At 43.2% G+C, this 27830-nt stretch overlaps 1 protein-coding gene across 5 annotated transcripts in view; it reads left to right on the forward strand.

The window, feature by feature from the left end:
* The window catches only part of tnrc6b (trinucleotide repeat containing adaptor 6B), a 166887-nt gene extending 140735 nt beyond the window's left edge, over nucleotides 1–26152 (forward strand). For 3 of the 5 annotated variants that reach the window (XM_038783598.1, XM_038783600.1, XM_038783601.1), the window contains 17 exons: nucleotides 1077–1267; nucleotides 5424–5498; nucleotides 8198–8246; nucleotides 9202–9347; nucleotides 10932–11102; nucleotides 12572–12706; nucleotides 13167–13301; nucleotides 13812–13904; nucleotides 15500–15695; nucleotides 15825–15980; nucleotides 17378–17539; nucleotides 19859–20005; nucleotides 21026–21121; nucleotides 21827–22036; nucleotides 22813–22892; nucleotides 24011–24150; nucleotides 25458–25827. In XM_038783598.1, coding sequence (XP_038639526.1) covers nucleotides 1077–1267; nucleotides 5424–5498; nucleotides 8198–8246; nucleotides 9202–9347; nucleotides 10932–11102; nucleotides 12572–12706; nucleotides 13167–13301; nucleotides 13812–13904; nucleotides 15500–15695; nucleotides 15825–15980; nucleotides 17378–17539; nucleotides 19859–20005; nucleotides 21026–21121; nucleotides 21827–22036; nucleotides 22813–22892; nucleotides 24011–24150; nucleotides 25458–25827 — 2552 coding nt within the window. Of the gene's footprint in view, nucleotides 1–1076; nucleotides 1268–5423; nucleotides 5499–8197; nucleotides 8247–9201; nucleotides 9348–10931; nucleotides 11103–12571; nucleotides 12707–13166; nucleotides 13302–13811; nucleotides 13905–15499; nucleotides 15696–15824; nucleotides 15981–17377; nucleotides 17540–19858; nucleotides 20006–21025; nucleotides 21122–21826; nucleotides 22037–22812; nucleotides 22893–24010; nucleotides 24151–25457 lie in introns of all 5 variants that reach the window. The other 2 variants (XM_038783597.1, XM_038783599.1) reach the window with 2 other exon arrangements.
* Nucleotides 26153–27830: the final 1678 nt, after the last annotated feature.

The raw sequence follows: 27830 nt of genomic DNA on the forward strand, positions 1-27830 counted from the left end.
AGCTCCCCTAATCTCCTGACAGTCAAATTTTGTTACCCTGTCCACTGCCCTGATTGGAAAAATGGCAAGGGTAAACCATTGCCACTGTCCTGAGTGATGTACTTTTTTTCTCACTGTTCCCCCATCTTCTGTCCCTTTTAAACGGAGTTCCTGTCCTACAAGAGAAGTTGGCCGCAGGTCCAGACTGATGGTAGGCAGTCTGAACTGCAGTGCACACACACATAAAGAGGCTTCTTTGTGTTCTATAGGTTGCATTTCCTTTATTAGGAAATGAATCACTGGATTCTTTGATTCAAGTTTGCATTTAGCCTGAGTCTTGGGGGTTTTAGCATATAGCAAATATTTATGATCTCTTCACTGGTTTACAGGAGACGTGTGAAGTCAGCACCCCCAGAAAGTGAATTAACTAGCATCGGTTTCAGCCCACTGACCTCAGGGAAGGAATACTTCACTGGACTTTGATTCTGGACCCGTGTGAAATATTATTTCCTTCTTCTATGGTCTCTACCCTGTAAACCATTCTTTTCTCTAGCCTACTTTTACTGTATGACTGCAAAGGAGGCAATGTCGTCTCCCCCACCCCCGACCCTGGTTTGTAGGTGTGTAAATAAACTAAACCTTATTGAGTCCATCCTATCTCCAGTTTGCTGTAGGGTTATTAATAGAAACTTGGATCACAACAAAATTGAGGTGTTGGGAAATACTCCACCGCTTATAGAGGGGGAAATAAACCAAAACATCTTTCTGTTTATGGACGGGTGATGAAAGCGAAAATTAGTGCTGTTTACGTTCCACCCCCCCACCCCCTGGTCTGTATATGTGTAACTTTCTCTCCTAGTTGACTGATTTTTTATTAAAGAAGATGTCAATTAGTTCATCATTACTATGAGGAAATGTCTTCAACTTTTGCTTTCCTCCTCCTCCTCCACACATGTTTTTGACATCAGCTGGCTCAGCTGAAAGTAGTGATCAAACCTGAGGTCTCCTTGTTCGGCACCTCAAATTTTTTTATTCTTTCATGGGACATTTATAGCTTCCTTTAGGGAATAACATGCTAAAAAATACCTCTTTTCCAGGTTCAAAATCTATGCAGGACGGGTGGGGTGGTGGTGGTGGTGATCGACCTGCTGTGGCAAGTACACGTCCCCCAAGCTGGGAGGAAGAAGACGATGGTTCAATTGGCCTGTGGAACAGTGCTGGAACTCAGGAGAGTAGTTCACCCTACAACTCATCTAACTGGACCTCAGGCGGGAAGAAAATTCACAAGGTGTGCATGGAAAATCCTTAAGGTTAAGAGGATGGTGAATTATCTTTCTCTTTCTTACTCAGGTGCTGACCTGTTGTGCACTTTCAGAATTCCTGTTTGTATTTCAGATTTTTATTATTCCCAGTTTTTCCCTTTTATATCTACAGCCAGGTGTCTAGTACAATCTCTTTTGGGGAGATTATTCTAGACGATTAATAACTTTTTAGGAGAAAAATCACGTGTTTGTGCAGTTTCCTAGACAGCTCACATGACACTGTTATTTGAAGATAGAAGTGTGACTAAGTAATGGAAGCAGCTGCTGAGTAATATCAACGGAATTGTGGGGGTTGGAATTGAATACAAGAAATTAGTCATGCATCCTATTGTGGAATTCTATTAATGGTCATTTATTCGTGTTTCACGCATGTGCCGTGTTGAAGGTATTTTGTTTACATTTGTTCCCTCGTGTATTTTGTTTACATTTGATCCCTCATTGTTTTATAAAAATGGTAAATGCTTGAGTTATATCATGATGCATGTTTTTATTACAGGCTACAAGCAGCAGTGCAAACAGTGGTCTGCTTTCCTAAACATCTGAATGTTCAGGAAAAGTACCGCAGAAAAGGGCTGCTTAATAAGATAAGAGCGAATGGTATTGGGGTGGTGTAATAGGCATGGATCGTGGATTGGCTAACTAACAGAAGACATGTTGGGATAAGGGCATTTTAAGGATGGCAACCTGCAGCTAGTGGAGTGCCACAGGGGTCATTGCTGGGGTCACAATTATTTACAATATATATTATTGACTTGGACGAGGGAAGTGAATTTACTATTGCCAAGTTTACGGATGACAGAAAAATAGATGAGAAAGTAAGTGCTGAGGATCACAGAGTCTACAGAAGGATATAGACAAGTGAGTCAGCAAAAACCTAGCAGATGGAATATAAAGTAGGAAAATATTAAGTTATTTACTTTGGTAGGAAGAATAAAGGAACTGAATATTATTTAAATGGAGAAAGGCTGCAGAAAGCTGCAACACAGAGGGTCCTTGTGCAATTTTTCCCAAATGAGGGACAATTTTGCGTAGTGAATCCACCTACCCTGCACATCTTTGGATTGTGCGGGTGCGACCCATGCAGACACAGAGAGAATGTGCAAGCTCCACCCCGGCACCGGGATTGAACTCTGGTCCATGGTGCCGTGAGGCAGCAGAACTAATCACTGCACCTACCTGGGTCCTCATGCATAAATCACAAAAAACTAGCATGCAAGTTCAGGTAATAAAACAAATAGAATGTTGGCCTTTATTTAAAAGGAAATAAGAGTAGGGGCATCCTGCTAAAACTGTACATGGCACGAGTTAGATGGTAGCATAATGGTTAGCACTGTTGCTTCACAGTGCCAGGGTCCCAGGCTCGATTCCCAGCTTGGGTCACTGTCTGTGCGGAGTCTGCATGTTCTCCCCATGTCTGCATCGGTTTCCTCTGGGTGCTCCGTTGCCTCCCACAAGTCCCGCAAGACGTGCTGTTGAGTGAATTGGACATTCTGAATTCTCCCTCAGTGTACCCGAACAGGCGCCGGAGTGTGGTGACTAAGGGATTTTCACAGTAACTCATTGCAGTACTAATATGTAAGCCGACTTGTGACACTAATAAAGATTATGATTAGGCCACACCTGGAATACTGTGAACAGTTTTGGTCTCCTTATCTAAGGAAAGATATACTGGCATTGGAGGCAGTCCAGAGGCGGTTCACTCAGTTGATCCCGGGTATGGAGGGATGATCTTATGAGGCAAAGTTGTGTAGTTGTGCCTGTACTCATTGGAGTTTAGAAGAATGAACGGCGATCTTATTGAGATGTATAGGATGCTCAGGGGGCGTGACAGGTTGTTTCCCCTTGTGGGAAAATCTAGGACCAGAGGCATCGTCTCAGTAAGGGGTAACCCATTTAAGACAGAGATGAGGAGGAATCTCTTCCCTGAGGGTAGTGAATCTGTGGAATTATTTACCACAGCGGACTGGAGAGGCTCGGTTGTTAAGTAGGTTCAAAGCTGAGATAGACAGATTTTTAATCAGCAAGGTAAATGCCAGTTATGGGATAAGACTGGGAAGTGGAGTTGAGAATTATATCAGATCAGCTGGGATTCATTGCGTGGTGGAGAAGACTCAATTGGCCAAATGACCTACTTCACCTACATCTTCGTCTTTCTGTATCCAACCAGTGCAGAATTTTATGGTAATGAAACCGGAGTTTTGGAAAGAACCGCAAATACAAAAGGTCTCATTTAGACAGTCTTTTCCCTCATGATGTGCCAGTGGCTCAGGATTTATTTTTAAATTTTAAAGAACCATGGCTAGTTCACTTCAGAAGTACTGCTACAGTGTTCACTATTAGGATCACAGCATGATTTATCCAGATTTTGTTCTAGTTTGAGCTGGTAAGGGAGCTGAGGGATTACAATAGCTGGCATCATATCCTTTCGCCTCTGGGAAATGAAGCTGTGCTCATGCAACCCAAATAATAATAGTTTCTTTCCTGTTAGCAATAAAAGTGCTCCTGTTGGATTTTCTCTTTGTAGAACTTGCATGAAGAGTAAGTATTGAGTTGTGTGCGCGACATGGCATGTCGTTCACATTAATTGGCACTAACCTGATCATCTGTCTCGATTAGAAAGGGATCGCTGCTGTGGAGAGTTGGGAATGTCACACCGCTGCAATGAAAATAAGAAATAGGATCATAAGTCAAGGCAGCCCCGCTTTCCTGAGCTGCCATTGACTGATCATGGCTGATCCTCTCACATCAACTTTGCATTCCTGCCCTTCCCCTGTATCTCTTGATTCCCTCAGTGCTGAAAAACTCTTGATCGCTGTCTTGAATATATTCAATGGCCGAGCATTCACAGCTCTCTCAAGGTAGGAAATTCCAAAAGATGCACAGGCCTCTGTAGAAATTCCTCCTCATCTCAGTCTTAAATGGCTGACATCTTATATGACCCTTAGTTTTAGACTCATCTGTCTTGACTAGAAAGGGATTGCTGCTGTGAGTTTTAGACTCTTCAATCAGGGGAAGTCTCTGTGTCCACCCTATCATCCTCACTTAGCTTTTTACACATATCAATTACTTCACTCCGCCATTCTTCTAAACTCCAATCATGCATTATTAGGACAGAGTGGTGAGGGTTTCCACGCTGCTTTATATTTTACTAGTGCCACTAGTTCCCGATGTTGATGTTTCTTTTACCTTCTTGATGTATTTGAATTAGGCTTTTTGTGATTTAACAACGTTTGTTTAGCACTGCTCCTTCGAGGCAGTCTGACTGAATCCACTTCAAGTTTTCCCTTCCCCTGCTCTTGGGTATTAAGTTCTAATGATGTTAAGTGGTATGGGTAACATTCTCTTCACTGCATGCTCGAGACTGCAGGGCAACAGTTCTAAAGCATGACAAATAGCAGAGGAGCACTAAGACTAAGAACAATACAGCACAGGAACAGGCTCTTCGGCCCTCCAGGTCTGTACCACCCTTGGCAAAAATCCTAAAGAACTTGTACAATGTACAACCATCACCTGTGGCAACATTTACGAGTGCCAGTTCAGATAATTTTTTTTTTGCTATTCGTTCGTGGGATGCAAACATTGATGGCTGGGGCAGCATTTATTACCCATTCCTATTTGCCCTTGATTTCAGGGGGCATTTTAAGAGTCAACCACATTGCTGTGGATCTGAATCAAATGTAGACCAGGTCAGGATGGCAGATTTCCTTCCCTGCAGAGCATTAGTGAACCTGATGGGCCTTTGCGGCAATCAGCATAGAATGTTTCGCATTTGCAAGTTGTGTGGTGACTTTTATACTTCTGGGAGGAGAAAAATGAGTGAGATTAGAAAAACATATTTAACAATTCATCCTTTTTGTGACCAGCTCCATGAATTGGAACAGAGCTTGTGAATTTTCAACCTTTATGCCATCTAGTGGGATGGGGATGCAGGGTTGTCGTTCATATAGATTTAATTGAGCTGGATGGGCTGGTCCTGAAATAGATGGAGACAAATAATATTTAAATAATTAATATTCAAATTAAGCCTGAAGAGGTTCAGCAAATGCTGGAAATACACAGCAGGTCTGTCATCATCTGAAATAGTAAAGGCAACTTAACATTTATCCTGAATCTTTCCTCCAGGGCTCCATGAAAGGTGGGAACAATGACACATGGATGAACCCTCTCTCTACGCAATTTTCCAAAATGGGATTACTGGTAAGAACGGCTTTACTGAACATGCTAGACATCTGATGAATCTAATTTGCTGCTTAAATTTATCACGTTAAGCCTGCTGTTGACTAACCTTATTACTTTAAACATTGCAACAAGAATGTGTACTCTTGTGACATCGCTGAACCATCATTCAGACCCTATTGGAATTGTGAACATAAGAATGCACTGCACGTTTAATCCCATTTGCAAAAAAGTTGGGGATAGTTAGTTATAATGTGTTGTGTTACATTCAAATATACATGTGACATACAGATTAGGAGCAGATGTAGCCATTCATTCCCTTAACACCTGCTCTGCCATTTGCTAAAATCATGACTGATCTGATTGTGACCTCTATTTGCCTGATTTCCCCAGTACCATTCGACACACTTGTCAATCAGAATCTATGTGCCGTCAGTGGGTATGTTTTATTTCAATGCGAGCATCATACTACAGGAAACAAAATCGCAAGATTTAGTATATCATACACTTTGTGTAATTCATTCCCACTATTGTCACCAACAACATTAGATCTACACCCTCCAGGGTCTTAACCCACTGTTATACAGCACAGAATGTTCAATCCAGAAAATATAGAAAGAGTCAGTAATTGTTTTAAAAATGAACTGAGCTAAATATAAGAGCAAACTAATGGTTAGGATTGAGACTGGAGTTCCTCACGCCAACTCCACCTTTGTATCACATGAGGCTTACAGTAATGTGACTTGGTAAGCAGCAGGTTTAACATTATAAATTACATGCACTTATCCTGGGGAGTTTATGAATCATAGAATCACCGGTGATGACATTGACCATTATGCAGTCTGCAATGTTGGTGTGTTTGTCGCATTATGTTATCCAGTTAAAGTTCACAGATCATAACTTCTTACACCGAGTGATATTTGTTTATTGATTTCTCAAGTATCTCTTGAGACAGATCATCTGTCATATTTTGGTTCAAATATGGACAAGAGCTGAATGTCAGAAATGAAGTGAGAGTGACTGCCCTTGACATCATGGCAGCATCTGACTGAGTATAGCATCAAGGAGCCCTAGATAAACTGGAGTCAATGCGAATCCGGGGGGGTGGGGAGACACTCTCCGCTGGTTGGAGCCATACCTGACACAGAGGAAGATGGTTGTGGTGGTTGGAGGTCAATCAACTCAGTCCCGGGATATCACTGCAGGATTTCCTCAGGGTAGTGTCCTGGGCCCAAACATCTTCAGCTGCTTCATCAATAACCTCCCTTCCACCATAAGGTTAGAAGTGGGGATGACTGCACAATTTTCAGCTCCGTTCGCGACTCCTCAGATAATTAAGCCATCCATGTCCAGCTGCAGCAAGACCTGGGAAAAATCCACGGGGCTGATTTAGCACAGTGGTCTAATCCGCTGGCTTGTAATGCAGAACAAGGCAGCAGCGTAGGTTCAGTTCCCGTACCGGCCTCCCCGAACAGGCGCCGGAATGCAGCGACTAATGGCTTTAGGGGCTGGTTTAGCACACTGGGCTAAATCACTGGCTTTTAAAGCAGACCAGGGGAGGCCAGCAGCACGGTTTAATTCTCGTAACAGCCTCCCCGAACAGGCGCCAGTAACTTCATTGAAGCCTACTCGTGACAATAAGCGATTTTCATTTCATTTTTCCATTCATTTTCATATACAGGCTTAGGCTAACAAGTGGCAAGTTACATTTGCGCCACACGAGTGCCAGGCAATGACCATCTCTTACAGGAGAGGATCTAACCACCGCTCTTTGACATTCAATGGCATTATCGCTGAATCCCCCACAATCATCACCCTGGGGATTACCATTGATCAGAAACTGAAATGGACCTAGCCATATAAATACTGTGGCCAGGGCAGGTCAAAGGCTAGGAATCCTACAGCGAGTAGGTTTCTCACCTCCTGACACCCCTCCCCCTCCCCAAAAGTCTGTCCACCATCTACAAGGCACAAGTCAAGAGTAAAATGAAATACTCTCCACTAGTTGCCTGGATGAGTGCAGCTCTCACAACACTCGAGAAGCTTCACACCATCCAGGACAAATAGCCTGTTTGATTGCTCCACTTTCCACAAACATTCAAACCATCCACCACCGCCGCACAGTGGCAGCCGTGTGTACCATCTACAAGATGCACTGCAGTAACTCACCAAGTTCATTAGGCAGCACCTTCTAAACCCACGACCACTACCATCTAGAAGGACAAGAGCATCAGATACCTGGGAACCCCACCACCTGGAGGTTCCCCTCCAAGTCACTCACCACCCTGACTTGGAAATATATCGCCGTTCCTTCACTTTTGCTTGGGCAAAATCATGGAACTAACTTCCTAACAGCACAGTGGGTGGACTGCAGTGGTTCAATAAAGCAGCTCACCACCACCTTCCGAAGGGCAATTAGGGATGGGCAATAAATGATGGCCTAACAAGTGACGCCCACATCCACAAATTAATTAAAATATATATTATTTTTAAAGTTTAAGTTTATTGCAGTGGACGGTACAGTGGCGCAGTGGTTAGCACTGCAGCCTCCCGGCACGAGGTTCCGGGTTCGATCCTGGCCTCGGGACACTGATAGATGGTCAAGTGATATTTCATACAGTTTGAAGATACTAAGGTTGTGATTGAAAGAAACATAGTAACAAACTGGCAGCAACAAACTCCTCTTTTAATAGTTATTACAATTTTTTGTCTATTCACAGAGGGAGTCTTCTGAAGATGGCATTGGTAATAAGATGGACTTGACTGTTGGTGAGCATTAAACTGAAGGAAATTGGATTATTTCAGGCAGCTGATAGGCTTCAAAGCAACTACTTTTACTAAATCGACCTTGTATTTCTAATCGTCAGTGGTTAACAATGCAGGCAATGCTGAGGTCAAGTATTCACCATCTTCTTTGCAATTCTGTCCTCACACTCCTTAAAGTTGATTCTTAGTGAGACAGAGTTGAAGCCACCCAACGATGGACAATCTCAAACTTTCTCTTCAGATGAGATGTTTCTTAAGCTTGCTAATGTTTCGAATATTTTGATTGCGGAGAACGGAAAATGTAATTCTGATTCATCTTTTCTCTCCTTATTTCTTCCTCCCTCCGCTGCACGACCATGTCCACATGTTTCCAGCTAGGTCACGAGATGACCATCACGTGACTTTTGCTCTAATCGGCCAAAAGTATTTTTGTACCACAATAGCTACCCTGCCAGAGACCATCTAACTCAGCATAAAACATGAATTGAGCCTGAGATTTGCTAGTCACATAGTATATCGCATCACTAAGTCAAAGCAAGTAGAGAACTCTCCTTAGTGTTGACATTTTCCTCCTTTTACATGAACTGCAACTGCAAATAGATAAATAGCTTGGTGATGGTCTCAAATATATACAGACAGACATTCTTGCATATAAACTCTCGCATTTGAGAGGAAGTTTAATTATTATTTGAATAAATTTAGAGTACCCAATTCTATTTTTCCAATTAAGGGGCAATTTTGTATGGCCAATCCACCTACCCTACACATTTGAGTTGGGGGTGAGACCCACGTGGCACTGGGAGAATGTGCAAACTCCATCCGGACAGTGACCCAGGGCCGGAATCGAAACCGTGTGCTCAGCGCAGTAAGGAGCAGTGCTAACCACTGCACCACCGAGGAAGTGCAATTTAACTCGGTTGATGCCAATCATTCAATCTGCGTTTTCTGGTTCATCTAGGTGGTCTACCAGACAAAAAGCTGGAATCTGACAAACGGGGAATGAATATGGATTATAATGGGATGATGAGGAAGGATCGATCGGGATTCCGGCCACCAAATTCCAAAGACTCGCCCACCGCAGACAATGGACCCTACTTTGAGAAAGTGAGGGTTGTACTGCCAGTGATTTATATATTTAATTATGTTAATTTATGTAGCTTCTCACTTCTTTTGAAAGTATCCTAAAAGCATTTCTTTGAAATGCATTGACTTTTAAAAATGTAGGTCAAAGAAGCAGCCATATTTGCACACAGTAATGACTTTGAAACCACAATGAGCAAAGGACCACATAGTCATGTTTCTAATATCTAAACACGAATCAGACGAGGAAGCATCTGTGGAGGGCGAAACAGAGTTAACGCTTCAGATGGAAGATCTTTAGTCAGAACTCGCAAATGTTACATCTTGGGCAAAGTGGGGGGGGAAAGGGAAAGGCTATGATATGTTGGATGGCAGAAAAGAATGAATGACAAAAGGGATGAAGGTGTAAACAAAGGGGGTCAATAATGGGATAGGGATCTGAAATATTTTGGAAGTATTCAGCAGGTCAGGCAGCAATTTGTTTTGCCTTCTATTATCTCTTTCTGGTAATAGTTGAGGGAAGGATGTTGATTGGGAGACTGGAGAAAATCCCAGGTCTAGTTCTGTGAGATCTTTTAACGTTGTCCTGAAACCCACTGGAACAGGGAACCAGGGAAGGAAGCAATCTTTGCAATGTAGCCAGTCAATTATTGATGGTTCATCTAAACAATCACCTGAATCCTGAAGTGGGGCTTGAAGGCAGGTATATAACCGTGAGCCAAGCTGACAGAATTTATTGACATTCCGTTTAGTGTGAACTTGGGTTCACTTTTCCTAGTGGCTGGTCAGCTAATGGAAAACAACTTCTGTGTGCCACTCTTTTATTTTGCATAATATTTTGCACATTTAATGCTAGATTCTACCCAAAAATGGCGAATCTGCAATGTTTTCTCAGTTTTTCAACTTCCATTTCCCTGAACTCCTTGTTAAAATTGAGTTGATGACCTGATCCATTCTAACCAAACAGGTCTATGTGTCTTCCTGCCTGCATTTTCCTATATATCGCAGGCGGATAACATTGGAGTAAGGTTATCGCTAAGTTTTGTGACCATCATTTTAAGCCTTAATTCCTTTCCTAGCTGATTTTGGACTTGGTAAAAGGTGTTGAGTTCAGGCAGCATTGAATAGCATTAGTGTGAATGCTGCAGATGGGCTACAGCTGTTGTCTGTTGATTGCATAGTTCCAGTTCTTTCACAGCCTGTCTGCTAAATCTTAAGAGAGCAAGCAATGGACACACTGACATGGAGCTCTGAGTTAAAGTGCATGACATATGGGAAAGTTTGTTTTGTGGAGTTTTAGATTCTTGCAGCAACCAGGAAAATAAGGATCATGCAGTGGAATGCCTTGCTCGAACACTGCAGAAAGCTCAGTAGTCCATGTGCTTGCTGTACGCAGCTAAGGATGTATGTGAAAATTTGATTACAGCACTAATTATATCTAACTGCGTGTGTGAGCCTAACTGCTTTCTCTTCTCGTTTTTGTTTATTCCTGCCCTTCCCACAACTCATCTTTGTGCTGTTTTCTTGTCTGTTTTCCCTCCCTATCCTCTCTTCTCCCCCACCCCACCTCCCCCCCAACTGCATGCTGATTGGCTAATGCTCCTTCAGCTGACTTTGCCTTTCTCCAATCAAGACGGGTGCCTGTCTGACGAGGCACCTAACTCGCCCTTCTCCCCTCCTCCGAGCTGCAAGCTGTCTCCCTCGGGCACTGCTCTACCCACCGCCAGCCTCGGCTGCATCGGCTCTGGTCTTAACATGCAAAATCTAAACGCGAGACACGTAAGGGCTGCTTTCTGAATGTGTCTTCTGACTTGAATGTTGTGATATTGTGCGATCAGTTCCAATCTAGGCAATAAAATCTAAGCGTCTTTTCCTGCCTGGGTTTTGCAATGTGCAAAGAATGCACTTATTAGTAAGATTATCAATAATTTATAATCTAATAATCTTTATTGTCGCAAGTAGGCTTGCATTAGCACTGCAATGAAGTTACTGTGAAAAGCCCCTAGTCACCACATTCCTTTATCATTAGCAAGTTTAAACCTACCTCCTCTTCTTCCCCTGCGCACAAGTTAAATTCTGATTATTTTCTCCCTCTTTACCATCCTGACCCAGTTGTGATGTTTCAGTGTTACAGCAACATTAATCACGATAAAGACAAAAAGGGTGAAATCAACTACTTCAAAGTCACTAATTAGAAAAAATACTAATATTTACAGTATTAAAACGTTTGGTATACTGTAAATTACAAATAAAGTTATACTGCACCACAACAATTTTCTAGTGACTGAAATTACTCTTTTTTTAGGGCTAGCAATGATTGTTTTTTTTGCAATAATATGAAGAAACGCTTCATTCTATATATTTCCTTTTGGAGCTAAATGTTCTCATTTTCTTTTGGTCTTCATGCACCAACTTCAGTTATGGAGACTAATGGATGGGAGTGAAGAACTTGTCTTGTGATCAGCAGATTTGTCCCATGTTTTCCCCTCATTCCCTGCAGCAGAGCTGAATGGAAGTTCACAGTTGTGAGTTGTTGGGAACTCTGCAGGAGGAGTGCAGTTCTGAAGCCTGCATCCTTTACCGCAACTGTTTAATACTCTCCAACCCATTCCTGTTGCTGTACCAGAAGTGAGATGGCAGTAAAATCTAATGATGGATTTGCAGGATTTTCATACTATATAGCCTCTTATACTATGGTTAAACAGTCTATTCCAGACTGTCTATATCTATGTGATATAACATAGTGAAATATACTGTTTTTTTTACAGTCCTTTAACATGATGGGCAGACAGAGGAAAGTGGGTGGCGCTGTTATGGTTACGGGAGCAATTTGATATGATAAGTAGAGACTATTACACGGCACTGAACAAATGATAGCTTCAGTTGATCTGTGAGGCTTCAGAAAATGAGACGTTAAAACATTAGCCTCTCAAGTTTGCCTTTCCAAATAGGGAAAGAGTGGCCATATCTCAAGAGGGTCGCATCTCTGGAGTGGATAACAAAAATAAATAGAGAGCCGTATCACCAATGGAGTACTCAGTAAGGGAAAACGTCCATTATTTTGGGATTATGAGCTGTCCCTCTGCTCTAGTAGAATAGCATGTTAAAAGACAAGAACTGGATTTGGAGGCTAGTTACAAAGATTGTGTTGATGTCTGCATCCTGTGGTGACCTCCTTCCTGATTGAATTGCTTTTTAGTGTTCAGTGTAAGAAAATCTAATTGATTTAATGTTCCTGTCTCTCATAGAATGGCAATCATGGTTTATTTGGCGGTAGCTCAGCACAATCCAGGGGTGTGCATACACCTCAAGTACAACCCATGAATTCATCCCAGCCTAACCTTCGGGCTCAAGTGCCTCCACAATTCCTGCCCCCTCCTCAGGTGTGTATCAATAAATCATCTCTGAGCTACAGAGCCTTTACTTTCTCTGCTCTTGCTGTACATTTATTTTGGAGATGGGGTATCTGAATTTCGGGAGTAATGGACCAGCTCTAGAATAGAGATTTAAATCTAACCCAGGCGAATGAGCTAGATTTTACAAATGGATGCTTGATGGTAACATTGGATTCCTGTGATGGGAACTAATTTCATTCTTCAGTGTCGGCATCCCTCAACTGTTAACGAGCAGTCCACCATATAGTTAGAAATGCTGCTAATCCAATATCATCTTCACTACTGCTGTGCTCCTCGCCTCCTGATCAGCAGAGCGCATTAGCAGCCCAACTTCTGAGGTGAATGCAGAACTGCTGTTGAGAGGCCGGTAAAGGTTAGAAAATTGGAATGGTGATGACAGCTGTTTTATATATTAATGTGCTAAGTGGATTCCTTGCTCTGATTGCAGGTTCCTGCCTCCATGTTGAAGCACGCCACTCCGAATGGCGCCCTGAACCCAGCCCTGTTTAGCCTTGGTCCTCAACTTACCCCTCAGCAAATAGCGATGCTCAGTCAACTTCCTCAACTCCCACAACTCCAGTTGGTAAGTAATGTGCTCCCGTCAGGCTGTTGTAATACCAAGTGACTCCATTTTCTACTCGGCCTCAGAGCTTGAATGTGGACCATTTATGTAGAACAATGGCATTCTGATACAGGTTCTGAAGGATAAAAGGTTCTGCAATTGCAGCACATCTTTGCACAGAGCATCTCTGCATTCAATTTGTGATTCTGTAATTTAGATGTTTCTGCTCTAGGAGAAGCGATCCGACCTTGTTAAAAGTTTTAGTTCTTGCACATACCCAATGGTGTTACAAAACGTTCCAAGTTTACAAATGACGAGAGCGGCAGATACAAGGGGTAGTGAATTTTGATAATAACTTTGCCCTGCCGATTATAAGAAGTCAAAATATTCCATGCCACCTTATTCCTGACTCTGACTTCAGTGAGAATACAAAGTATACAACCTACAACAAATTAAGCCAAACCACGTCCCCTTGTTCACTGTGAGTTGCTGCCCCACTTCACTCTCTGGCTTCTTGTCTTTCCTATACAGGCCTACCAGCTCTTGATTCAGCAACAGCAGCAACAAGTGCTGCAGAACCAACGGAAGCTCTCTGCTGCTGTCCGACAACAGCAAGAACAGCAAGTATGAGATGCTAAATGTAGCTGTGACATACTGTTTTATTATATGTTACAAAAGGAATTTTGTGAACAACCGGAACTGGAGATTACTTTTATTTAAGATAACTCCCTTCACTGCCACTTGCTATCACTCCGATCAAGCCAGGAGTGCTGAACAGTCAAATTGACAAATAGCACCAATATCCCTGGTGCATCACTATCAATGCTGTATGTTCAGGGTTGCTTCACAATGTGGTGGAGCACTGCTGATCCTTCTGCATGCAGTCCAACAAGCTATTTAGCAAATGGTAAAACTCGCCAGAGTAGTGGCCTAGAGTGACAGCTGATTCCAGGATAAAATTTCCTCTTTCCCCCTTGCCTTCTTCAAATAATCTTCCATTCAGGCCCATTCTGCCCAATCTACTTTCTAATTACCTTTCAGGATTGTCTGGAGTGGGTGCTGTGCAGTTTAACTTGGTAATTTATTTGATATTTTCAAATAAGAAAAAGTGAAATGAATAATTAGTTAAACACACAACACACTGGTGACAACCAAACATAACACATGCTGAATAGATTTGGGTTTGAATCATTGCTGTGCTGTTGTGATTCAGGTGCGATATGGTCACTGGGTGACATGAAAACAAAAAAAACTACATATGTTGAAAATCTAAATTTAAAATTGGAAAATTATAAAAATATACACATTGATTCATCTTTAATAGACAGTTTCCCTGTATTTTAGCCTTTACTTGAGTCAGTGTTTGGCATCACATGCAGTGAAGTTCACCTCCCACATTGATTTCCAATCTTAATTACAAGGCCCCTGGAGGAAACGACAGAGAAACAAGGCGAGATAAACAACAGAATGAGTCGAATGAGGCCTCCTTTGCACCTCTAGCTGGATACAGGACAACTTCCGGAGAGGGGATATGGGGGGGGGGGGGGGGGGGGTGGTGTGGTTTCAGCAGCCCTGCCTAAGTTGCGGGTTCAGATTATGAAGCAATTCAAGGTTCAAAATACTCCGCTCGCTATAGATTAACCCCATAAGCTTTACAATATTTTAATACTGAACTTGCATCTTAAATATTACAGTTATGTTTCCTTTGCTTGCTGTGGACCATTCACGGTGAAGTCATGAATTCTATCCTTTTCACAGACATTTTTTAACCTCTTTATCGAGTCTAACTGGGAATTCATTTCAAGTGGGGAGTGTTAGTAAAATGGAAACATATAATCAGGTTATGGAAAGTGAAAGTTTTTAAATAGGTGTTCTGGTATGTTAAAATTATTGGTGTAGATTTTTTTTTAAAACTTTTAGAAATACTCATCTTCCTTTCTAAATCTTCCCCTCACAATGTTTTTCTGTCCCTGCCCATTCACCTAATGGGAGTTTATAGAGTGAATGTTGATGGCCTGTTCGACTTTTGGTTGAGGCAGGGGAGGAGAGAAGTGGACTCATTGTGACCTTTTTTTCTTAAAAGATTCTGTCATCTCGCGTCAAATCATGGGTTTAATTTTCATTAGCATTTGATAATGTGTGGAACAAGCCAGATTACTGAATGACATTGATCCTATGAACTGTACTTAACCTTCACTTGGTGTGGTCTTTTTTCACAGCTTGCCCGTATTGTAAACGCTCTTCAGCAGCAACAACAGCAACAGCACCGACACAACAACACCCCTGGGATGAAACACTCTCCATCGCATCCCGGCATACCCAAGCAGCACCTGGATAATGTTGTGCCTAATTCTCTCCCCTCTGGCCTTCCAGACTTCCAGACCAAAGGACAGCTTCAGCCGGGTTACCCAATGGGTGAGTTCCCCCCCCCCCCCCCCAAAAATCTGTTTTTCTTTGGGTTTTTTTAACCTGTTCTTTACACGCATATTTTAACAGGACTCCTAGATTTTGGTGAACGGCACTGAAATGTCTTTTGTATTTCAGGCCTGGGTTCAAACATGAACGTAAACCAGTTAGATGTCAACAGTATTGTAGGAATGAAGGAACCTCAGTCTCAGCAATCACGGCTCAAGCAGTGGACAACCATGGAGGGTCTCTCTCCTGCCACTCCGCCGCCAGATCACAACTCCCTCAAAAACGGTAATCGTCCAAAAGAATATTGTGGACTGTGCACTGACCACAGGCCAATGTCTACATTCTTCCTTTCTCCACCCTTGGTGCTGAATGAGGACACCTTACAATGTAATGTTACTTCTGCTAATTGATGCTTCCTGGTTTCCTTTTCTGTTTCCTTCTACAATCTAGAGCCTTTCAAAGCCCAAACTGATAACTAATCACTGTAATTTACTGTGCCATCTCCTTTCAACTTTGGCAGTGTCCTGTATTTTACACCTTGGACTTTCACCTGGGTTTTTCAATCAGGCTCATCAGCTGCTTGAATGTGAAATATTGTCATGTGATGGAGGCGCGAATTTCAAACAAAACTGTCCTATAATAAATTGGGAGTGTAAGAACCCTGGGCTTAGATTCCTGTTTCACCTTTGAGGTTACCAGATTGGAATGTGATGCCCCCTCCAGTCAAGCAGCCGTTTGGCACTCAGAATGTTGAGTTCAGCGAGGTAGTAGAGGAGGTCTGGAGCCTGCAGGACTGAATTCTAGCACAGCACGGTGGCACAGTGGTTAGCATTGCTGCCTCGCAGCACCAGGGCCTCTGGTTCAATTCTGGCCTGGGTGACTGTCTGTGAGGTAGCACTTTCTCCCCGTGTCTGCGTGGGTATCCTCCGGGTGCTCCAGTTTCCTCCGATAGTCCAAAAAAATGCAGGTCCAATGGATTGGCCATGCTAAAGAGTTCCACAGATTCACCACCCTCTGGCTGACGAAATTCCTCCTCATAAGTTTGGAGGGATCATCCCTTCAGTCTGAGGCTGTGGCCTCGGGTTCTACTTTTCCTACTAGTGGAAACATCCTCTCCATAATCCTGTAAATTTCAATAAGATCCCTCCCTCACCCTTATAAACTCCCAACAAGTACAGACCCAAAAGTCTCAATTGCTCCTCATGTGACAAGCTCTTCATTCCAGAAATCATTCCTGTAAACCTCCTCTGGACCTTCTCCAAGGCCAGAACATCCTTCCTTATTTACGGGACCCAAAACTACTCACAATACTCCAAATGGGGTCTGACCAGAGCCTCAAACAGCCTCAACAGTACATCCTGCTTTTATATTCTAGCCCTCTCGACATGATCGCTGAAATTGCATTTGCCTTCCTAACTGCCGACTGAACCTGCACATTAACCTTAAGAGAATCTTGAACTAGCACTCGTATTTCCCTTTGTACTTCTGATTTCCTAAGCCTGCATACCAATAAAGATGCTGGTCATTGGTTGCACTATAGGAACGAGTTGAATTGTTCAGCTGCGTCATGAGTACCCTTGTTCAGTTCATTTATAGGCATACACCACAGTTCACTGGATCTTTGCTGATTATCCAGCTAAATAATCTGTAAATAAATCTTGTATTTTTATATTGTTTTACAGGTGCTATTTCGAGCAGCATGGCACCACCGAAGTCTCGAGATAGTCTGCCCTATTATGAAATGATAGCAGGCGACTCCTTAGCCAGCCATTCGGGTCCTGCGAGCGACAACTGGTCCACCCCTAAGCTCTCGAATGGTTCCAGCAGCTCAAGTTGGCCTCCAGGTCTGATAGTACTTCTATACAATGTTTAAAAAGAGAAATATAGGAAATAGAAGCATGAGTAGGCCATTCGGCCCTTCAAATCTGCTCTGCCATTCAACTTGATCGTGGCAGATCCTCTATCTCAACGCCAGCCCTCTCCCCATACCCCTTGACACCAGAGTGTAGTAATCATGTTCCTTTCATAAATATATTAGTGATTTGGCCTCCACAGCCTTCTGTGGATGAGAATTCCACAGGTTCGCCACATTCTGAATGAAGACATTTCTCCCTGCCTCAGTCCTAAATGTCCTACCCTGTATCCTGAGGCTGTAGCCCCTTGTTCTAGACCATTCCCCAGCCAATGAAAACACGGTCGCTGCATTCAGTCTGTCCAGCCCTGTCAGAATTTAACGGTTTCAATTAAATCCCCGCTCATTCTTCTAAATTCCAGTGAATACAGGCCCAGTCGACCCAATGTCTCCTCGTATGACTATCCTCCCACCCCAGGAATCAGTCTGGTGAGCCTTTGTTGCACTCCCTCTATGACAAGTATATTTTTGAGATAAGGAGACCAAAACTGCACACACTACTCTAGGTGTGGCCTCATCAGCTGTACAGCTGCAGTAAGACATCCTCACTCTGACATATGAACCTGCGTAGGATTTGTTAAAATGGGAGTTTTGTACAATAACCAAAACTACACAAGTAATTTCCCTTTGCAATCTGAGGGACTGACTAACCTTTTAAGATAGAAATTCCAAGTCATAGTACAATTTTGTGATTCTCAGCAAAAGAACCGTGGTTTCAGTCAAAGAATAGTGTGTCCGAACAGTAACGGAATATGACCTGGATTGGGTGCCTGCCAAACGATACCAATTCCAGAGGCTGAAGCTAACTTTTTTTATATAAATGTTTTTTTATTGGGTTTTTGATTAAAGTATATTTACTGTTATGGAGACAGGATAAGATATATATATATATATGTATATACAAACATACCAAAAAAACATACTTTTTTTTGGTATGTTTGTGTGTGCCCTTCTCTTCTATATATTTTATATCTATATATAGATATAAAATATATAGAAGAGAAGGGTACACACAAACATACCAAAAAAAAAAGTAATAATGCAAAAGAAATAAAAAGTAAAATAAAGTAACTAGTAAGGTTTTATGCACCAGCTCAACAGCAGCCACTCTGTACAATTGGCAAAATTATTTACAACACACTCCAGGAAGAACCTATTCATACAGGTTCTTGTTAAGTGGGCTCTGTGTACCACCTTTAATCGTCAGTGATTTCTGCCATGGTCTTCTTGATGAAAAGCTCGTGTCGTCCCAGTTGGGCGCATGCACGTTAACTAGTACTACCGGTGCCCCATCCAGGGTCCTGCTGACCATGGCGTACTGTTCCCCTGGGTCCCTAACCATCTTTGTCGCCCTAAACATCGTCCTCTTGCTGATCAATATTGCCACCCCCCCTGGCCCTCGTCCCTTAGCAGGAATGGTAGGTCTCCCCCACCCAGCCATTTCTTACCCGCAGTCGGTCCTGATCTCTCAGGTTATGTCACTTGGAGGAAGACTATGTTGGCCTTTATATTTCTTAGGTGGGTGAGGACTCTGGATCTTTTCACTGGACTGTTGAGTCCCCTTACATTCCAGGTGACTATCCTGGTTGGGGGGGGGGGGGGGGGGGGGGGCTTCTGTCCCCTCGCTCCTGTGGGATTAACCATACTTATCTGGTGGACGCGCCCCTGCCCTCCGGGGTTTCCCTTTGTTAGGTGGCCATCCAGGATGGCCGCTGTGACTGCTCTCATGTGGTCAGGTCCCTGCGCTCCGGAGTTTCTCTTTGTCCAGGGGGCACCCGACATGGCCGTCCACTGTGCGTCCACCACGCGGGTAGTCCCCTGCACTCTGGGGTCTCCCTTCACCCACAGCCCGTACTGGGTGGATGCTTGCAGCGATTCCTTAGTTCCAAGCCCTTGGTTGTGGCACTTTGTAGCCCTATTGCTATTCCTTTTCTAGCCTTGTTTGTCCCTCCTTCCCTGTGTCCCTCTCTTCCCTCCCTTCACGCCCCCTCTCCTGTATACCCCTCCTTTGTCCCTCTTTCCTCTGTTCCTATCCCCGTTTTGAAGCTAACTTTGAACTTCTAATCAGGCACCTCTATCAGTGCGATGCTTCCTGAGTGCTGTTCGGAGTGTCAGCCTATGTATTAGTCATTGTGAGAAGTATGGCGTTGTCAACTTACCTCCCAAGTATAAAGTAACAAAGTTGATTAATAAATGTTTTTGATTTATTCTCCGCCCCATACAACCCCACCCTACTTTGTTTTGGTTTCAGAGTTCCGCCCTGGGGAACCATGGAAAGGTTTTCAAAATATTGACCCTGAATCAGATCCCTATGCGACCCCAGCGAGCATGATAAACAGCTCCGCAGCACCCCCGTCCCCGGACTCAGAACACCAACTACTCAGGGATAGGAGCACAGGTACGTGGCCAGGATCAAATTACCTTCTCTTTTGTTTTTATCTTAATGCCCAAACAGCTATGCTTTGGCATTTGGTGAGCATTGCGTTGTTCCCTTTCATTCAATAATTCTTGGGCTATTTTACAGAATTTCTGGTGTAGGAATAACTGAGTCAGTTGACCCTGTGCTAAAATCAGGATATATTTTCAAGCTTTCTACATCAGTCAGTCAGACAGTGCAACTTGTGGGCATTTCATCGAGAAAAAGGCTAGACAATTCCCATCTTGTGTGGTACAACTCTCTGAATGACAGCACAGAAATGATCCGTATAACAGAGTGGAAATGATGTACCTCTTAACTGTTGGTAAAATCACCAACGGTCTGAATGTGATTCAGAATGGCACCTGCTCCTGGGAGGACTCCAGCATCCCTTTGCCACGGGTGGTAAATTACAGCTATGGTGCTGTGTTGGGGAGTTTTAATCATTTCTTGCACTCTGAAACCATGCTATCATCACTTGATTTGATTTTCCCCCTCTGCACACCATGTCACGTCAGGTAGAAACTTTACTTGGTAATTTCACGAACCTGTGCACATAATCGTGGAAGTTTCTGAAGTTAATTAAGTCGTTGAAGGAGAAATTGGTTAGCAAGCCCCATCTGAGTTAGGGGGGGGGAAAGCCAACCAATCGAAAGAGTCATCCTGCTGTCGCTTTTTGTCCTCATTTTTTGCTCCAATGCTGCAAGTATTGAGTTGCCCTGATTTGTAAAGGAGCCATGGATCCAGTGAAATTGTCGTGTGATGTATGAAGTGTAACGGTGGGTTTGTGAAATTTCTGTGCTGCCTACAATTGAAACTGTAATGACCTAGTTGGGGGGGGGGGGGGCTCGATTTGTTACAGGCCTGCTGTTACTTGCGGTGGTGGTAGTGGCAGTATTGGAGCAAGATTGCAGTCATGGATGTGTGTTCTTGGTGTGAATACTCCCTCTTGTTAAGCTGTGAGTTAAAATTGATTTCTGGCTTTTGTCATGTTTGTCACAGGGTCCAGTTCCTCCCTGAACACCTCGCTGCCTTCACCCGGTGCCTGGTCCTATAGTGCCTCAAACAGCTCCTACAGCACCGTACAGAGCACTTCAGGTAGGGGCATGCTTTGTTTTCTCAGAGCTATTATGCACCTTTATTAAATATTCAGACAATAATGAAGAAGAACAGGTGCTTGATCTAGCATTCCTATGAAGTATAAAACCAAATTAGTTTACTGCAGATAGTTTTTTCACAAACTTGCATTTATCTACCACCATTTAATGTATCAAAACATCCCCAAGATACAAGAACATTTATCAATAAAAACGTTAAGCTGCATTCTGTCTTAAGTTTGAGCAAGCAGCTCAAGACCAACTAGAATAAATATTATCTCCTTGGTTCAGCTACACAGTTATGTTTCTTGCATTCCTCACTTTTTTCAGTTTGTTTGCCACCTAAGCACCACGCCATTATCGATCGATCGAATTTGGTTTTTCCTTGCCCTTCTATCCGATCTGAAGTTTACTGCAGGTGAACGTCGCACTCGGTCACCGGAGAGGTTTAGTAAATATATAATCAATTTTCCAAACAAATGTAATCTATAAACCATTTTAAAGGTTCCAAAATAAGATTTTTTTTCCCTGTTAATCTTGAACATGATATATTCAGCTTTTCATACCAGTGGGGCAGTCTCTGAGGGCTCAATGGCAGCCTGTCTGTATGTTCATATTTTCGTGGTTCAGGGGTTCTCTTAGAGCCCAGTCTTGCAATTTCTTTTTTTTTGCATTAACTGGCTCTCGAATTATGTTGTTCTTTCAGCCAAGTTCAATGACTTCAAGTCAACGTGGTCTCCAGATCCAATTGGACATCCCAGGATGTGGAAGAATCAGATGTCATCTAAAAACACTAACCCACCAACCCGGCCGCCTCCAGGACTGACCAACCAGAAGCCTCCATCATCGCTGTGGAGCAGTGGAGCCCCTCGATTCAGCAGAGGATGGGGTGTACAGGAATCACGCTATGCCATGAGTACGTACTTTGCTCTTGCTCTGTGTCTTCTTTCTCTCATTCTATTGTTTCTACCTTTGTTGCTTGATGAAATCAAAATCTGTTTTATTTGTAGTGAACCCAGTTACCTTGCTGTTTTTTTTGTTAGTATACCTAATCGGAGGAAATTCTAGGCCTTGAGCTGGTGACCTGATCCTATTTATAAAACAAATCTCCTCTCTGTCTAACAATCATCTTGACCCCCGTGAACACTCAGATTCAGAACGATGACTTTGAGCACATAATCTAGGTTGAACCTTTTAGAGCCCCACTTGAAGGAGTGGTGCGTTGCCAGAGGTGCCACCTTTTGGATCAGGCGTTAAACCCTCGGGTTAAAAGATGACACACGGTGAAGGAGCAGAGGAGTCTGTTCTCAATCAGCAACTAGAAACTGTTCCACTGTTTAGCTCGATCTGCGTTGGTAGTGGCATCTCTTCAAATTGGCTGCTGTATTTCCCTACATAACTATTTTGGAAGTAATTAATTGGTTGGGAAGCACTTGGGGTTTCTGAGCACTTTGATGCATTCTGAGGATGCTTGCCATTAACTTATCACAGCCCTGATTTACCTTGGTGTCCTTTGACATTCTTTAATCTTGCTAGCGCCTTTCAACTTGGGCTGTGGCTCTATGTCAAATAAACTATTGACAACGGCCATTAATCAGTTCGCAGTGGCATTGAGTGGATTGTTCTTTTGCTTCTGGAAGAAAATGGTGTTTTTAAAACAATGTTTGTTTCCCCCCCCCTTTCTCTTTTTAGGTTCCAACTGGGGTGATGGTAGTTCGGGTGGATCTAGCCGGGTCAGCTCCTGGCTTGTTCTTCATAATCTCACTCCACAGGTACAATAATTCTGTAGAATAATCAATAATGCAAGGTGTGTCCCAAAAGTGCTGGAGATTCCAGGCGGGTTTTCTGTGGCTTCGCCAGGATTTTGGCAAAGTATAATAGTTAGAATCAGCTGGCTCCCTGACAACCGCTGGCTTTGGGGGGTAAAGGAAAAGAGAAGGAGATTTCTCACCACCTTATTATCGCTGATAAACAGGAAGCATTGTCATGCAACACTATAGCTGGTTCCCTAAACAAAGCATAAGGAAAGAGAAACAATATAAATTTAGGATAGGAAAGCAGAGCGTGGGTCTGAAAGCGGAGAAATATTTCAGGATTCTCTGAAGTTGTCTAGAGGACAATAACTAGTTGCACAGCATGAAGCTGGAAACCTCGATATAGGATATTGCGCTTCCCTGCTATCATCACAGTGGTATAAAGACACCACAATACTCTAATGTTTCATAGTGGATGTTTGGATATCAAACTGTACTGATAATAAAAACAGTTCATATTGTGGGATATAAACAAAACTCCAGAACCAAAAATCTGAAATAAATACAGATATGCATAACGAACCTGTTGGGTCTGAACCGGAGACGATTGATGGTTATGTGAGAAACCCAATGCGTACCTCCACAACCTTTCTGCCACCAATCATTGTTTTAAAGAACATACATGTGGAAAGATGCATTTCTTTTCATGATGTACTCGGAAGGGTGGATGATAAAACCAGGTTGTCAAGTAGAAAGACTTCACTGGTAAGCAGGCAGGCTTTGCTAAGAAGCAGTTGGAAAACATTGTTATTTATTGGCTGATATCATTAATCCACAGGCTGTGTTTCAATGATCAAATGTTTTGTAGCAGCACTTTTGCTAAATGTCCCGCACAATGTGCTACTGAGACCGTTAGCCTGTGGCATTTGGCCCATGCAGTCTTTGGCTGGAGAGGGAAGTAGAGCAAGTGGCTGGAGGAGAAATCTAGTTTGGAATAGGCTGCAACAATCGTTGTAAAATCATGTATAAAAGAATTGTCACTTGGTTGAGTGACTGGAGGAAACTATACCCCAGCCAGAGTCGGCAAGTTTGTTTAAAATTAGAGTTTAAAGAGCTTAAACATTACTTTGTCTTAGATCGATGGCTCCACCCTGCGAACAATCTGCATGCAGCATGGCCCGCTGATAACATTCCACCTGAACCTGACACACGGCACTGCACTGGTCCGATACAGCACCAAGCAAGAGGCTGCCAAGGCCCAGACTGCGCTGCACATGTAAGTCCCCGGCTTTGACATGTGATTGGTTACTCATCACCGACTCCCTCCACTCATGCGGGCCCCCAGCCAGCAGGTAATGTTCCCCTGTCAGGAAGGTGTGGACAATCCCGCCACAAGCGGCTGACACCGGGCCCTTTTCAAAATCGGCTCTTCAGAATTTTGGCAACAAAGCAGAACGTGTCCTGGAACACCTTTATGCAAATTAGCAGAACGGTGGGTGAACCTTTCAGCTAGAACATGAAAACAGATCTTTGTGTCCGAGATTAAAAGCTAACCGACACTGGGAATCTGAAATGAAAGGAGAAAATGCTGGAAACGCACAACAGATTAGCCAGTGTCTGAAAGGAAATGAACAGTTTAAAACTGTGTTTGGGTGTGTTTTAGCAGAGTTAGAAACACTATGGTTTCTTCTCTTCTTTCTATCACTGACAGATGTGTAATACTTGCACCATTTCTCTGATTTCTAACAGAATGGTTGATTTTCTGCTGGGGCAGTGCATGCTTTTTGGAGTCTAATGTCCTGGGGGAAGGATTTAGCATTGGTTAGACCTAGTAGAACACTGCGCCAGCTGATCCTCTGGTAGCAATGAGCCCTCCTTGTTTATACAGCCTTACCTAGCTGCTTCTCGGGGAGACATTATCAAATCCCAGCTGCTTGTAAGGCTACTTGAGTGCCCTAGTTATAAAGATGGTGCTGCCCTGAATTAATAAGTCCCATTTACAAGCGGGGGGGGGAGAAAATTCGTGGAAAGAATCGAGTAAAAGGATGTGCTGAGTGTGTGTCAGTTAACCCGCGTGTGAAATGGTTCTAGTGCGGTGCCTTTCTAGCATTTTCTGTATTTTTTTTCCCTTCCCTTTAAAATAAAAATGTATATTTATGGGACAAAGGAAGGTAGAGTGCATATGGAGTTAGTACTGTGGTTTCACAGCGCCAGGGTCCCAGGTTCGATTCCCCACTGGGTCACTGTCTGTGCGGAGTCTGCACGTTCTCCCCATGTCTGTGTGGGTTTCCTCCGGATGATCCGGTTTCCTCCCACAGTCCAGAGATGTGCAAGTTAGGTGGATTGGACATGCTAAATTGCCCTTCGTGTCCAAAAAGATTAGGAGGGGTTAGGGTGGAAGTGAGGGCTTAGTGGGTCAGTGCAGAATCGATGGGCTGAATGGCCTTCTGTACTGTATGTTCTAGAGCTCTGATTTAATTGAATGGTGGAGCAGGCTCAAGGAGCTAAATGTCCCCTGTTGCTAAATCTACAGGCCAAGGGTAATTACTGTCCTCCATTCATTTCATTTAAATTTGTTTGCAGGTGTGTGTTGGGGAACACTACCATCCTTGCTGAATTTGTCAGTGATGAGGAAGTCAACCGCTATTTTGCACAAGGTCAGTTATCAACACCATCCCCGGGCTGGCAGACACTGGAGACGGGACAAAGCCAGATGGATCCAGTCGGGAGCAGCCTGCACTCGTTTGGCGGGCGATCAAGCTTGGGACAATGGAACAGTGCCGGAGCAGTGGGCAGGGGTAGCGGGAACCTGACGGGAGCCTCACTGTGGGCCACCCCGAGCTACACAGCAAGCTTGTGGGGGGCCCCAAATTCTGATGACTCGCACCGAATGGGCAGTCCGGCCCCTCTACTACCTGGTGACCTCCTGGGCGGAGGGGCTGATTCAATTTGAACTATTAAGCTTTCAACCTTTGACCTGTGACCTCGTGAACTTTTTTGAACAGCAGCACTAATGTGTTTTATTTTCAAACTGCAATAAGTTTCAAAACAAGTTTAAAAAAAAAGGAGAAAAAAAAAGAAAAAAGTGAAACAAATTAAGGGGGTCATCCACAGTCTCTTTTGTGCACATAGACACCTCCCTCCTAATTTTCGGCTACTTTTTTTTAATCAAAAAAAACCAAAAAACAAAAAAAAAACAAAAAACATATCACACTTCGAAATACTTGAATCATGAACGCCAACATTAAAAATGTGAAGTACACTTTACCATCAAAAAATAAATAAGTTGTTTTTTTTTAAAAACAGTAGTATAGTTGTTCCTTACATAATTCCCCCCCTCCGTATTGAAAAGTTGTTGCAACAGGACATTTACTGAAAACACAAAACAGGCTTTTAAAAACATTTTTTTTTGCACTGGGCACGTTTCCGTCCTCTGACATGCAATAGCGGAAACGCGACGGAACCTCACGTATTAAAGCTAGTGATTGACCAGGGCAGATACTGAACCTAATGGTTACTTATGTTATAGGCCATTATTATGCACCAGTACCAGCCATGTACCCTTACAAACACCATATGCACCAGCTCTTCACCAGGGCTGGAACATTCTATGTACCAATGTCAAATTTGCGTAATATGGAGGGGGGAGTTGGGGGGGGGGGGGGGGGGGGGGGGGGTGAAATCTTAGCACAAAAATTTGCTACTGCATCCTAACAGGTAAAGGTACAACCAAGCGGTATTACTAAATCGCACAGACCAAAGAGTGGGTAAGGTTTGATTCCTGATCTGTGCTGACTTAGTTTAACTTGGTCACAAAGGCTGCAGCGGTGTAGGGATCACTGTTACCCCGCCCCATCCCCCACATGAGCTCGGTGGGAGGGACGGTAGAGAAAATTGTCCGTGGTTCCTACTTGTGATCACTGTCCCAACAACCCTCGTCAGAAGGTTTGTACATATGGCCAATGGGTGAGGGCAGGTTGGGCTCGGCTGTGATACCCTCTGCAGTTGAATATCCTGCCAACACTCAATGCCTTGTGTCCTGGATGAATACCTATTACTTGGGAGGGATAACGAAGGGCTGCCAGAACTTCAGCCCAGAAAGACTGAACGTCTTCAGGACTGGGGAAAGAAAAAGCTTCTCAATAGCATTAAGTCCATCTGATAGATGGGTGGAGAGCAGTATTTGAATCAGAGGTGCCTCTCTTCCGTTTAAGACACTGGGTCGAACTTGGGTTGTTGCTCCCCTGAAGTTAGCAGTCTTTGCCCCAAGGTTTGCTATTCCACCTTCCCCTTGTTGCCTCCTTCAGCCAACTAAAAGTTGACTTATTAATTTCAGTTGATAATTGAGATGCTCCCAACCCTTCACTACAATATTTCTTATTTTGTGTTCTATTTAAGGACTGCTTACTGTATTTTTCCAGTAGTAAATTGTAACAAATCCAGTTATAGCACAGCACACCCTAAAACATGTGGTGATGATGGTATTGTGACACATGTTTACAGTGTCTCTCATTACTGTATTGCTGCAGCTAACTGATCTTGTGCTGTCGGTAGTTTAACACGCGCTACTATTTAGCATTGCGATAGTATTTTTTTTCTTAAGCGGGCAATATGCTGCCCCTGAAACTGCTACATTCAAATGACATAAGCACTTAAAAATAAAGTAGGTTAGAAAACTTAGTGTAGAGGTTTTCAAGTTAAATTTACATGTTGCACTCAGTTCCAAAGTGTTGGGGGGACTTTCATTGTGTACTGTAACAAGCTTTATCATTTTGTAAACTGGGGGATCCTGGCGGGTAAGTCATTTCCCCCGTCCTCACCCCCCTTGAGGTATTCAAAACACTTAGCTAATCCAATGAAGGTGTTGCCGTAATGTAATAAAAATAACTCCTATGAATATAGTCCTCCCTACTTTTGTATATGTTTTGTGGTTTTTTTTAATCTTTGAGGAGAAAT

Source organism: Scyliorhinus canicula, chromosome 23 (assembly GCF_902713615.1).
Source record: "Scyliorhinus canicula chromosome 23, sScyCan1.1, whole genome shotgun sequence".
In the NCBI taxonomy this organism is placed as follows: Eukaryota; Metazoa; Chordata; class Chondrichthyes; order Carcharhiniformes; family Scyliorhinidae; genus Scyliorhinus; species Scyliorhinus canicula.